Source organism: Manis javanica, chromosome 2 (genome assembly GCF_040802235.1).
Source record: "Manis javanica isolate MJ-LG chromosome 2, MJ_LKY, whole genome shotgun sequence".
NCBI lineage: Eukaryota > Metazoa > Chordata > Mammalia > Pholidota > Manidae > Manis > Manis javanica.
The window spans coordinates 11,346,823-11,361,828 of NC_133157.1; the positions used below are offsets into that span (position 1 = coordinate 11,346,823).

General features: G+C 36.0%; 1 protein-coding gene across 20 annotated transcripts in view; it reads left to right on the forward strand.

Moving 5' to 3' along the window:
• The window catches only part of STRBP (spermatid perinuclear RNA binding protein), a 171,114-nt gene that overhangs the window by 84,684 nt on the left and 71,424 nt on the right, over positions 1-15,006 (forward strand). For 5 of the 20 annotated variants that reach the window (XM_073224931.1, XM_073224932.1, XM_073224937.1 and 2 more), the window contains one exon: positions 10,126-10,294. The exons of the other annotated variants lie outside the window; for them this stretch is intronic. In XM_073224931.1, coding sequence (XP_073081032.1) covers positions 10,292-10,294 — 3 coding nt within the window. In that variant the 5' untranslated portion in view covers positions 10,126-10,291. The remainder of the gene's footprint in view (positions 1-10,125; positions 10,295-15,006) is intronic. 20 annotated transcript variants of the gene reach the window in all.

The following is a 15,006-nucleotide window of genomic DNA, read 5'->3' on the forward strand; positions in this document are numbered from 1 at the left end:
TCCCAGGGATGCAAGAATGGCACAACATTTGAAAATCTATCTGCATCATCCATCACATAAACAAAAACGACAAAAACCACATGATCATCTCCATAGATGCTGAAAAACCATTCGACAAAATTCAACATCCATTCATGATTAAAACTCTCAGCAAAGTGGGTATAGAGGGCAAATACCTCAACATAATAAAGGCCATATATGATAAACCCACAGCTAACATCATACTGAACAGCGAGAAGCTGAAAGCTTTTCCTCTGAGATGGGAAACAAGACAGGGATGCCCAGTCTCCCCACTGTTATTTAACATAGTACTGGAGGTCCTAGCCACAGCAATTAGACAAAACAAAGAAATACAAGGAATCCAGATTGGTAAAGAAGTTAAATTGTCACTATTTGCAGATGACATGATATTGTACATAAAAAACCCTACAGACTCCACTCCAAAACTACTAGAACTGATTTTGGAATACAGAAAAGTTGCAGGATGCAAAATTAACACACAGAAATCTGTGGCTTTCCTATACACTAACAATGAACTAGCAGAAGGAGAAATCAGGAAAACAATCCCATTCACAATTGCATCAAAAAGAATAAAATACCTAGGAATAAACCTGACCAAAGAAGTGAAAGACCTATACCCTGAAAACTATAAGACATTCTTAAGAGAAATTAAAGAGGACACTAACAAATGGAAACTCATCGCACGCTCTTGGCTGGGAAGAATAAATACAGTCCAAATGGCCATCCTGCCCAAAGCAATATACAGATTTGATGCAATCCCTATCAAATGACCAACAACATTCTTCAATGAACTGCAACAAATAGTTCAAAAATTCATATGGAAACACCAAAGACCTCGAATAGCCAAAGCAATCCTGAGAAGGAAGAATAAAGTGGGGGAGGATCTCACCCCCCAACTTCAATCTCTACTACAAAGCCACAGTAATCAAGACAATTTGGTACTGGCACAAGAACAGAGCCACAGACCAGTGGAACAGATGAGAGACTCCAGACATTAACCCATGTATATATGGTCAATTAATATATGATAAAGGAGCCATGAACATACAATGGGGAAATGACAGTCTCTTCAACAGATGGTGCTGGCAAAACTGGACAGCTACATGTAAGAGAATGAAACTGGATCACTGTGTAACCCCTTACACAAAAATAAATTCAAAATGGATCAAAGACCTGAATTAAGTCATGAAACCATAGAACTCTTAGAAAACAACATAGGCAAAAATCTCTTGGACATAAACATTAGCGACTTCTTTATGAACATATCTCCCTGGGCAAGGACAACAAAGGCAAAAATGAACAAGTGGGACTATATCCAGCTGAAAAGCTTCTGTACAGCAAAGAACACCATCAGAACAAAAAGGTACCCTACAGTATGGGAGAATGTATTCGTAATTGACAGATCTGATAAAGGTTTGACATCTAAAATATATAAAGAGCTCACACGCCTCAAGAAACAAAAAACAAATAATCCAATTAGAAAATGGGCAGAGCTGCTGAACAGACAGTTCTCCAAAGAAGAAATTCAGATGGCCAACAGACACATGAAAAGATACTCCACATCACTAGTTATCAGAGAAATGCAAATTAAAACCACAATGAGATATCACCTCACACCAGTAAGGATGGCTACCATCCAAAAGACAAACAACAACAAATGTTGGCGAGGTTGTGGAGAAAGGGTTACCCTCCTACACTGCTGGTGGGAATGTAAATTAGTTCAACCATTGTGGAAAGCAGTATGGAGGTTCCTCAAAATGCTCAAAATAGAAATACCATTTGACCCAGGAATTCCACTTCTAGGAATTTACCCTAAGAATGCAGCACTCCAGTTTGAAAAAGACAGATGCACTCCCATGTTTATTGCAGCACTATTTACAATAGCCAAGAAATGGAAGTAACCTAAGTGTCCATCAGTAGATGAATAGATAAAGAAGGTGTGGTACATATACACAATGGAATATTATTCAGCCATAAGAAGAAAACAAATCCTATTTGCAACAACATGGATGGAGGTAGAGGGTATTATGCTCAGTGAAATAAGCCAAGCCGAGAAAGAGAAATACGAAATGATTTCACTCATATGTGGAATATAAGAAAAAAGGAAAACTGAATCAACGAAACAGCAGCAGAATCACAGAACCCAAGAACGGACTAACATTTACCAAAGGGAAAGAGACTGGGGAGAGTTGGAGTGTAGGGAGGGATAAGCATGGGGAAGAAGAAAGGGGGTGTTATGATTAGCATGTAGAATGTGGGGGATGGGGGAAAGCAGAGGGCTGTGCAACACAGAAGACAAGTAGTGAGTCTACAGCATCTTACTATGCTGATCGACAGTGACTGTTATGGGATTTGTCGGGGGGACTTGGGGTAGGGGAGAGCCTAGTAAACATAATGTTCTTCATGTAATTGTAGATTAATGATAAAATTTAAAAAAAACCTTCTTTTGGAAATATTCAAACATGTACAAGTAGAGAGAACTCTTGTTGAACCATAGAGAACCCTCTATCATCAATTTTTAATAATTTTTAACGTATGGCCATACTATTTCATTCTCCCTCATCCCCCTAACTAGATTACTTTAAAGAAAATCCCAGATTTTTATATTCTGTCATTTGTAAATACTTTAGTTGTACTTCTAAAATTATGGTCTTCTAAAAGATGTGAATACCCCCTCAAAAGAAAGTTACACGATACCATTACAACCATCCAGCAGTTATTTCCTAATGTCTTCATATTAATCAGTGTTCAGATTTCCCCAGTTACCTGGTTTTTATTTTTATCTATAACATTTAAAGTATGATTACATGGTAAGACATACTTTTTATTGTTTATCTATTTTTATTTAAGTGTCATTAATATACAATCTTATGTTGGTTTCAAATATATAAGACTGGTTAAACATTTTCACATATTATCAAGTCCTAACCCCCTCCAGTGTTGTCACTGTCCATCAGCATAGTAAGATGTTATAGAATCATTAACTGTATTCTCCGTGCTCTACTACCATCCCCGTGACCAACCTGTATTGTGATTGTGAATGATTGTACCCCTTCATCCCTTTCTCTCTCCTCAGTCACCCTCTCCAACCCCTTCCCTTTGTTAACCACTAGTCCCTTCTTTGGAGTCTGTGAGTCTGCTGCTGTTTTGTTTTGTTTCTTCAACTTTGCTTTGTTTTTATACTCCACAAATGAGTGAAGTCCCTTGGTATTTATCTTTCGCCACCTGGCTTCTTTCCCTGAGCGTAATACTCTCTAGATCTATCCATGTTGTTGCAAATGGCAGGATTTCTTTTCTTTTTATGGCTGAATAATATTCTATTGTGTATATATACCACATCTTCTTTATCCCTTCATTTATTGATGGACATTTAGGTTGGTTCCATATCTTGGCTATTGCAAATAGCGCAGCAATAAACAAAGGGGGGGTGCATATGTCTTTTTGAATCAGGGATCTTGTTTTTTTCTGGTAAATTCCTAGGAGTGGAATTACTGGGTCAAATGGTATTTCTATTTTAAGTTTTTTGAGGAACCTCTTTATTGCTTTTTGCAATGGCTGCCCCAACTTACATTCCCACTAACAGTGTAGGAGAGTTCCCATTTCTCTGCATTCTTGCCAGCATTTGTTACTTCTTGTTTCTTGGATGTTGTCCATCCTAACTGGTGTGAGGTGATACCTCATTGTGGTTTTGATTTGCATTTCCCTGATGTTTAGTGATGTGCAGCATCTTTTCATGTGTCTGTTGGCCATCTTTATTTCTTCTTTGGAAAAGTATCTGGTCAGGTTCTCTGCCCATTTTTAAATCAGATAATTTGTTTTTTGAGTGTTGAGGTGTATTAATTCTTTGTATATTTTGGATGTTAACCCCTTATCAGATGAGTCATTTATGAATATATTCTTCTATACTGTGGTGTGCCTTTTTGTTCTGCTGATGGTGTCCTTTGCTGTAGAGAAGCTTTTTAGTTTGATGTAGTCCCACTTGTTCGTTTTTTATTTTGTTTTTTGCCCGAAGAGATGTATCTAGGAAAACGTTGCTCATACTTACATTCAAGAGATTTTTGCCTATGTTTTCTTATCAGAGTTTTATGTTTTCATGACTTACATTCAGAATTTTGATCCACTTAAAGTTTACTTTTGTGTATGGAGTTAAGGCAGTAATCCAGTTTCATTTTCTTAATAGTTGTCTAGGTTGTTGATCCACTTAAAGTTTACTTTGTGTATGGAGTTAAGGCAGTAATCCAGTTTCATATTCTTACATGTGGTTGTCCAGTTTTCCTAGCACCAGTTGTTGAATAGGCTGTCTTTTCCCCATTATGTATTCATGGCTCCTTTATTGTATATTCATTGCCCATATACATGGGTTTATATTTGGGCCATCTGTTCTGTTCCATTGATCTATGGGTTTGTTCTTGTGCTAGAACCAAATTGTTTAGATTACCAAAAAGTATACTTTTAAGGAATAAATTCTATCTGTTTCATATAAAATGTACTTGTAATTTTCTGGTTCATCATAGAATCATGTTTAAACAGATAGTACCTGAAATAACTGAGATGTAGTCTAATCTTTTTATTTTATAAATGAAGAAATTGAGTCTCAAAGATACTGTGAGAGACTTGTTTCGAACTGGCCAGTTTTCTAGTAGCAGAGCTAGAATCAGAAGGCAAATCTTCAGACTCCTACACTAATTACATTGTATTACCTAGTCATATTTTTCATTAGTCTGTTACTAACCTCTGCTTTCTAAATCTACCTTTTATTTTTTTTCCAGTGGCTTTTCATAAATATCAGACTAGTTACTGTCTGTACAGTAAAGCACTGAATCTTGTGATTTACATCAGGGTATATTTTAAAGGAATTTTGAAAGGGTTGAATTATAATATCAACACTTGTGCTGAAGATATTGAGCTATTCTGAAAAGCTACTTGTCTTTTCTTACCTAGATACCCAGTTTCCAACTTTGACAGAGGATGCCAGAAAGGGAATGAGTGTTGGCAAGAGCCTGGATATCAAATTATTATATTGAGGGATCTAATATATTAATTTTTAGCATTATTGTATATGAAAACTTTTCTTTATTAATGTAATATTTGGTGAATTTATGCAGTTTTTGCAGTCAAAACATTTTTTTTTTGCGAAGGTGAAAACAAAATGACTGATTTGTTTTAAAATCGGTGATTTTTAACATTTTCTCCTTATTTGTAACTAGATTTGCATGTTCTGAAGGTCGTTTTGCAAACCTCACTAATTAAGAGAAATAATGGTTTCCATTCTGTATCTCAGTAAGGTTCTTTGCCTTGCTCTCTGTTAGGTAGCATGGCAACAAAAAGTCTTTTGAGAACCAAAGACACTATTTGAAGTTTGATTACCACGCTGTTAGTGTATTCTTGTGTTAAGTTCTGCAGTGGGTGCAGGACAGAGAATACTCCAGTGCTTAACTGTTTCTTGGCACATCATTACCCCTTTTTTCCTTTTGATCAGAATTGGCATAAGGTCTGTCGATTTTAAAAGTAGTCTGATGACTTCTGTCGTACCCTTTTAGTGTGAAGAAAATAAATAGCTGCTGATGCATGTACAGTTCAGGTACTACTTCATGTTTGATCGTAATTTAAGGGACTAGATTTCAAGTTGAGCTTTTAAAGATCACTGTGTAAAATTAAATATAACCCTGTTCTTTGATTTGCTCATGGACACAGTGATGGAAGAGATGCTAGAGACTTGAACCCAGTTCTAGGGATAGTCTGCTGGTGTGTGATCATAGAAAAATCATTTAATATCATTATATATTTGTACTTTACATTAAATGATTATAAAAGAAATTTATTCCATTCTATTTTTCACTACTTTTTAGTGCTGTTGTGAGCATTGAATGTGGTGCTGTATGAGAAAATGTGTTGAGAAATTCATTTGAAGTTCTCCTTTGTGCCAGGCTTCATTCTAAATGTACAAAACTGAGTGAGCAAAATAAAGATATCATATGACAGTGGTAAATCCTATGGAGAGAAATACAACATGGTCAGAGATGTACTGGGGTAGGTTTTGCCACTGTATATAGGGTGATCAGATTTGGGCTCATGATAACGACATTTGAGCAGATGCCTGAAAAAATAAAAATAGGAGAAATAGTATATGGCTATCTGGGGTAAACTATTAAGTGTAAAGGCTCCAAAGGGGTGAGGGGAAATGCATGTATTATTTGAGATCAGAAGGGTTACCAGTGTGGATGGAATGCAGTGAGTGAGGAGGGGAGCGGAGTGTTGGGGGATAAGGTCAAGAAGTTAAAGGGAATCAGATTATTGGAGAGTTATAACCCATTATGAAATATTTATTCAGAGCCCAGAAGACATTGGAAGATTTTGAGCAACTTAAATTTGGAACACTCTGGATACTATTTATTGCTGAGTATAAACTGGTGGGGATGCAAGAGAATAAGGTAACGGTGATTGATTTGGTGATGGATTAGATGATTTGGTGATGGATTAGATGTGGGGTGAGTGAGAGAAAGAGAGGTGTCAAGGAAGACTCAAGTTTTTGGTGTGAGCTATTGGAAATATGGAGGGGTTATCTTTGCTCAGAGAGGGAAGACTGGGAGGAGCAATGTTTGCTTTTGGATATTTTTTGGAGGGGCAGGGCCTGGAGTTGGTTTGGGAGTATTAAGTTTACCATGTTAATTGGACATCCAGATGGGTATTGTTTTTTTTTTACAAACATTTTATATTCACATTAAGATCCACATTTTAGGATTTTCCAAACATTTAAAAAATAACGTAACTGAAGCTTTTTCCTTTGGATATCCTTCCATACTCTCATTAGGAGAATCAGGCCTAGAGTCTCTTTTGAGTAGATGGTACACAGTAGGAAAAGACGAGCCCTAGCTCAACAAATTAGCTTTTTGGCTGAGAGTTTACTCTGCCTCTGTTTCTTCAAGGGTTTAATAAGAATAATGTGAATAGGTGTCCTAGTCACCTTGTACAGGTGGGTATTTTTGATTAGCATTTAAATGTAAGTCTGAAACTCAGGGCTGTATAAATATGGGAATTCTCAGTGTATAGATGGCATTTAAAACCCCAAGCCTGGATGAGATTGCCAAGGGAATGTGTGTAAAATAGTGAAGAGATTGAGTGTGAAGGCTGAGTCCTGAGGCACTGAAGCATTTACAGGTGGAGAGAACAAAGAAAGCAGACAGTAATTTCTGAAGTAGGGTAACTAAGTGGTGTACTGGATGGAAGCCAAGGGAAGTAAAATGTTTCAAGTAGGGAGGAATCAGCTGTGTCACCTATTGCTGAGAGGTTGATTAAGATGAGGACTGAGAATTGTTCACAGCATTAAACATCATCGAAGTCCTAAGGGACTTTGATAAGAGCTGTTCAATTGAGCATTTGGGTGAGAGGCTGATTGGGGTGAATTTAAAGAAAGAATGGGAGGGGAGGAGATAGAAACCGTAAGTGTAAACTCAAAGAATAATGCCCTTAAAGGGTCAAAGAAAGGGCTGGGGAGGCAACAGGTTAAGGAAAGTTATGCAAGAGAGAGGAGAGGGTGATTACTGGAGTGAGACCCTTGAGTGGGCAAAAGGGGATGGGATCTAGTAGGGTTTGAGTTGAAAGATTTCCATTAGATAGGAGTAGGGACAATTCATTCATGATGAAAAGAAGGAAGAAAGAATATATGCGAAAAGATGCAGCAAGGCTGCTATTTTGTGTGAAATAGAAAGCAAGCTGACCGGTCGAATGTGCAGATAGGGGAAGGAAGTATAAATGAAGAGACAAGGGAAGATGTGAAATAATCATTAGGAAAGTGGGAAAAAAACTAAAAATGTGTTGCAGTTTCTTCCTACCTGCTTACAGTCTACCAAATATAATATACCTTTTCTTTTCAATCACATTGATATAGTAGGGAAAAGGCATTGGGCTGTCTTTTAAATTCTGGACCAGGTCTTGTCTCTGATGAGTTGTATGGAGGGGTAGGTGGAGATGTAAGTTCCTTTTACAGTACCATGGAATATGATTCTGAGATATGCTGCTTTTTTCATTGTTTATTGCAGTATGCTCTAATATCCTGAAGTTCCCAGAGCTTCTTGATGTATATGTAGTGTGGTTACTCTGTTAAATGACTGAAGACTCTGTACTTTTATATTGGTGATCTATAATTTCTCTGTGTAAGATAAATTCTAGCCGAAATAAGTAGGTGAAGAGAGGTAACAAACGGCCAGGTAGTTTATTTGAACGCCCCAGTCTAGGTTCCCTAGTCTGTGGAAATGGAGGCTGGGGAAGTCAGTCCCAGCAGGGCAGGCAGCAAGTTTTCAAAGAAGGTTGGAGGAGGGAGAAGGTAGGGGGAGGGAGAGCTTAGATTTACAGCTGCGTGAGGATTGGCACATTTTTCAGGTTGGGAGGAGGCAGCAGCTGGGGACTTCGGCACGTCATCAGTGTCTGACGTGCTCACCACTCTCCCCAGTGCCTTCAACAGTACACTCTGCTGCATCAGCTTTTTCTAAGCATTTTTCCCAAGTTTTTGCTTTCAATACCTTCTTAATATGTTGATTTATTAGCTTTACGTTTTTACAAAATGAAGTTGTGGACTTTGCTTTTAGTTCTCAACTGAACATAACAGCAATCTTTTTTGGCTTCTGGATTCACAACTAAGTACTCGATGGTTGAATCCCCTAGAATGGAGTAGGCTGGGAATTGAGAAATACAAAAAAATGGTATAGTACGATCTTTATACAGAGGGTGTAATTTTAGTGATGAGAGGGTCTTTGAGATGTTTTACCATGGGGTCATGTTTTAGTTTCTTAATCTTTGTGGTATAAAAGGGCTCTATGAAGTGCAGTATATGTACGTTCCCTCTTTACCTTAATGTGACATGTGTAATAAAGTAAGTTTCATTTATTGGTTCAGTTACATAATACTTTTTTTTTTTAAATCAAGCTTCAGTAGCTTATTTCTGGTAGATTTTTGTAAACCAGAATCAGAGAAGTTGGTTACAGGATATGAAGAGTTTTGCATGTAGGTCACAGCTGAGTATCATTTGACTATAACCATGGCTCTGCTTTTTCATTTGCAGTATTGGGGAGAGTTAAATGTCACACCTGTAACTTTTCTGGTCCCCCAAAATTCAAAAAGGACATTTTTCTTTAAGAAAACCACTGATAGTATTAGGAAATTTAATTATAGACAAAAATATAAGGTGGTTCCCTTATTTAAAAGAAATTTAAAGGAAAGATATTGTGAGATGAAGGGGAAGTTGTTTGTTATAGTCTTTGTGTAAATTACTCCTGTTGTTAAAGCATGTGTTCTGTTTTGATGGTCACTCTCTTGTTTTGTTTTGTTTTGTTTTTCCATGCTTATATAAGGATTTCATCAATGCTTAGAAGAATTTACTTTTAGCTACCTGGGATAAAATCTTACAAAGGTAGAACAAAGAGGTGATTGAGTGGTGATTAAGCTTCTGGGCAGAAATATACCGTGAGAGTCATCAATGGGTAATGAAGTTAGGATCCAGTGAATATTTAGGAGTCTAGCAAAATAGCTCATATAGGTTGAGGGGGGAGTAAAGTCTCTTAGGAGTTAGGGGAACAGAACCAAAAAAACATTCTGAATTTTAGGCCTAAAAAATGACCAAAGAAATATTGTGTCCACATGTACTGTCAGTCTGATGGCAATACCAAGTGGAAAAACCTTATGGTTATAAGCAATGGTAGTATATTTTTGGGTGTCTTAACCTACTTTTAGGGTAGGTGTAATGCCAATTTCTAGCTGAAAAATCTTCTGGTTAATTGCAACATTTTTGCCACCAGTAGTTGGTAATTACTTTTTCAGGTGGTGCTTCTTTACTGAATCTGTGTCTGTTGATGTATTTATCTCATTGAGTGCAAGTCAGCTAGCTGCCACATTGTGGCTACTAAGAGGGTTGCTTTTCTGACCATGTCACTTAGGCTCTTGGGCCCAGGCCTTCAAAGGATGTGTTAGCTTTTTGTTTGAAATGAGGTGCTTTTCCTCTATAAAGATTGCTTCTTTTTAGTCAGTAACATGTTTATGGGCTCCACACTCAGATATGAAACTGAAATTGTGGCTAAGCAGTTTTGAGAAGTGTTTGTTTTTCTCTTGCAGGTGTATTCCAGAGAACAAGTCTTCAAACATCTTTACCATATTGACTTTGAGCTGTCAGGGGACTCAGGCTTATGAGGAGGTACTGTCACACAAAACAGTGTCTAGTGAAGACGACAAGAAAGAGGGGAAAGGATCGGAAAAAGAAGCTAAAACACTATAGAAAACCATGGTAGGTTATCATTTATGTTTAGTTACAAAAATTCCAATAGTTTAAAATTGGAAATGTTAACAGTGAGAGGAAGTGAAAAAAAAACAATGGTGTTAATTTTTGGCTCTAGTACATCAGATAAAGATGGCATTCTATTCTACTATTTAAGCAAAGCAAATGAGTTCAGATTTATTATGAGCCCTTTAAACCACAAGATGGAGCCCCATGAGCCTGCAGGCCATAAATTATTAAATACAAATAAGAGCATGCTTCTAAAAAATATTTTCTAATAAAATTGGCATTAACAAAGTGATGAAAAGATAGCTAAGGTGACCTTGAACTTGAAATTATATAATTTTTTTTCTAATTTTCTACCTGAAGTTCATTTTTTTCCCATGCAAATTGAAAATACTGAACCAATCCTTTAATTAGAGATATGAATGGTATAGTAGTTTATAAAATGTATGTGTATTTTACTCAAAAAGTCATTTTTCCCACATGGTTTTGAAATAATAGGGCCAAGTGTTGAGTGTAATGGGGACACTGAACTGAATGTCAAGGAAACCTTGCTTTTTGTGGAACATTTATACTTAAATTTGAAGTGTTAGATGAGGTCATAATGTTTAGTGCCTAGTTTAATTGGTAAAATATGCTGAGTTTTTTTTCCCCTGAGTGTTGGTTCTGGAGGATGTGTGAATTTTTTCCCCAAGTATAAGAGAGAAGAGCCTAAAAAAAAAAGTGTTATCAGTGGGAGAAAAAGCACAAAAATATTAATCATCAGTATGTTTGAAATACGTTTAGCAAGCCTGATAGATTTAAGCATTATTTTTAAAAATTGGTTCTAGGGGTTATAACTCAATTGACTTGCTCTTTAGAGAAGCAATTCAAATAGTTCTGGATTGTGTGTTAACTTAGAATTTTCTTTGTCATTTAGTTTTATGGTGAGATATGAAAAATGACAGTGACTTGTTTTTTCCCATATGAATTCTCTTCAGCTCATTTATCTATTAGAGTCTTGATAGTCTTACAACTTAAAGAAATATCTTCTATATATTATTTGTTATAGTTGATGAAAATTCCTTTTCTACTTTATTCATTTTAAATTTAGCTTAGCTTTTCTGGTGCAGAAATTTTTTTGTTTTTATATAATTTAATTGACAGGTGTTTTCCATTTCTCCTATTGCTGTGCTTCTTAGATCTCAGAATGAGAACTTTATGTATATTCCCATTTAATTTTTTAATTCTTAAAATCCACTTGGAGCTTATTTGAGTAAATGAGATTGTTCTCCAAAAAATGCTACAGTAAACATAGGGGTGCATTTATCTTTGAATTAGTGATTTTGTGTTCTTTAGGTAAACTCCCAGAAGTGGAATTACTGTGTCATGTGGTAGTTCTACTTTTAATTTTTTGAGGAACTTCTATACTCTTCCATAATGGCTGCATCAGTTTACATTCCCACCAACAGTTTACTAAGGTTCCTTTTCTCTGCATCCTCTCCAGCACTTGTTATTTCTTGTCTTTTGGATACTGGTCATTCTGACTGGTGTGAGGTGTTATCATACAGTGTGGTTTTGATTTGCATTTTCCTAATTGTGAGTGGTGTTGATCATCTTTTCATGTGTCTATTGGCCATCTAAATGTATGTCTTTGGAAAAGTCTGTTCAGGTCCTCTGCCTGTTTTTTTTAATTGGATTATTTGGTGTTGAATGATTTCTTTATTTTGATTTCTTTCTATATTTTGGTTATTAATCCCTCATCAGATATATCATTGCAAATACATTCCATTCTGTAGGCTGTCTTTTTGTTTTGTTGATGGTTTCCTTTGCTGTGCAGAAGCTTTTTAGTTTGATGTAGTCTTGCTTGTTTATTTTGATTTTGTTTCTCTTTCTAGGGGAGACATAACCAGAAATTATTATCAATGCTGATGTTCAAGGGCTTCTGCCTATGTTTTCTTTTAGGAGTTTTATGTTTCAGGGCTTATATTTAGGTCTTTAATCCATTTTGATTTTATTTTTGTGTATAGTATAAAATAGTGTTCCAGTTCTTTTGCATGTAGCTATCCAACATTTATTGAAGAGACCTTTTCCCTATTGTGTATTCTTGCCTCCTTTGTCATATATTAATTGACCATATTATGTGTGGGTTTATTTCTGGATTCTCAGTTCTGTTCCATTGTTCTATGTGTCTGTTTTTGTACCAGTGTCATACTGTTTTGATCACTATAGCTTTGTAGTATAGCTTAGTATCAGGAAGCATGATAGGTCCCCAACTTTGTTCTTCTTTCCCAAGATTGCTTTGGCTATTTGGGTTCTTTCATGGTTCCATACAAATTTTAGGATTATTTGTTCTAGAGCTTTGAAAAATGCCATTAGTATTTTGAAAGGATTGCATTGAATCTGTAGAGTGCTTTGGGTAGTATGGCCATTTTAACAATATTAATTCTTCCTATCCATGAACATGGGCTATCTTTCCATTTATTTGTCATCTTCAGTTTCTTTCATCAATGTCAGTTTTCAGTGCTAATTCTTAGATATTTTATCCTTTTTGATCCAGTTGTAAATAGGATTGTTTTCTTGATTTTCTGCTAGTTCATTATATAGAAATGCAACATTTTTCTGTATACTGATTTTTTATCCTGCAACTTTACTGAATTCATTTATTCTAATGGTTTTTTGGTAATGTCTCTAGGGTCTTCTATATATATAGTATCATGTCATCTGTAGATAGTGGCAGTTTTACTTCTTTCTTACCAGTTTGGATGCCTTTTGTTTCTGTTTCTTGTCTTATTGTTGTGGCTAGAATATCTGGCCATGTTGTATAAAAGTGGTGAGAGTGGGCATGCTTGCCTTGTTCCTCATCTTAGAGGGAAAGTTTTCAGCTTTTCACCATTGAGTATGATGTTAGCTGTGGGTTTATCGTATATGGCCTTTATTATGTAGAGTCATGTTCCCTCTCTACCCACTTTGTTGAGAGTTTTTATCATGAATAGATGTTGAATTTTGTCAAATGTTTTTTCATATCTATTGAGATGATCATACAGTTTTAATCCTTCCTTTTGTTAATGTGTTGTATCACATTGATTGATTTGTGGATATTGAACCATCCTTGCATCCAGAATAAATCCCACTTGGTTGCTTTGAATGAATCTTTTAATGTATTTTTAAATTTGGTTTGCTAATAATTTGTTGAGAGTTTTTGCATCTGCATTCTTCAGGGAGATAGTGCTCTGTAATTTTCTTTCTTTGGAGTGTGTCTTTGTTTTGGTATCATGGTGATGGTGACCTTGTAGAATGAATTTGGAAGCTCTTCTTCCAATTAATTTTTGGAACAGCTTGAGAAGGATGAGTCTTAACTCTTTTTACAATATTTGGTAGAATTTGCCTGTGAAGCCATTTAAGTGATTGATTTACTATGTTTACTATTTATTTTCTTTACCAGTGAAAATTTTCCCCTTCATAATTTTCTTGCCTCTAGTTATGGCTTTTCCTTTTCTTCTTAAAGAAGCCTCTTTAACATTTCTTGTACGGCCAGTTGAGTAGTGGTGAACTCCTTTAACTATGTTTATCCAGGAAACTCTTTATCTTTCCTTTAATGCTCAATGATAACATTTTTTGGGTATTGGTTGTAGGTTTTTTTCCCCCTGAGCACTGCTAATATAATATACCATTTCCTTCTGGCCTGTAAAGTTACTGCTGAAAATCAGCTGATAGCTTTATGGAGTTTCCCTTGTATGTGACTCATTGCTTTTCTCTTGGTGCATTTAAGATTCTCTCTTTATCTTTAATCTTTGAAATTTTTATTATTATGTGTCTTGGTGTGGACCTCCTCAGGGTCATCTTGTTTGGGTTTTTATTCTTTTTTCTTTCTGATATTCAGCTTGAGTGCTTTTCATTACTCTGTCTTCTAGGTAGCTGGTCTGTTCTTATTCAGTCTCTCTGCTGTTGATTCCCTGTAGTATATTTTTCATTTCATTTATTGTAATTTTTTAACTCTGGGTATTTTTTTTGCTTTTCTGCTGTTTCTTTTTTTTTTAATTAAGGTATTATTGATGTACAATCTTATGAAGGTTTCACATGAGCAATGCTGTGATTACAACATTGTGATTGCAATATTATCAAGTCCCCTCCCACACCCCATTGCAGTCACTGTCTGTCAGCATAGTAAAATGCTATAGAGTCACTTCTTGTTTTCTCTGTGCTATACAGCCTTCCCCATGACACTCCTACATTTTGTGTGCCAATGCTAATGCCCCTTAATCCCCTTCTCCCTCCCTCCTCACCCACCTTTGCCAATCTCTTCCTTTTGGTAACTGTTAGTTCCTTCTTGGAGTCTGTGAGTCTGCTGCTGTTTTGTTCCTTCAGTTTTGCTTTGTTCTTATACTCCACAAATGAGTGAAGTCACTTCATACTTGTCTTTCACCACCTGACTTATTTCACTGAGCATAATACCCTCTAGCTCCATTCATGTTGTTGCAAATGGTAGGATTTGTTTTCTTCTTATGGCTGAATAATATTCCATTGTGTATATGTACCACATTTTCTTTATCCATTCATCTACTGATGGACACTTAATTTGCTTCTATATCTTGGCTATTGTAAGTAGCGATGGATAAGTATTGAGGTGCATGTATCTTTTTGAATCAGGGATCTTGTTTACTTTGGGTAAATTCCTAGGAGTGGAATTCCTGGGTCAAATGGTATTTCTATTTTTAGCTTTTTGAGGAATCTCCATA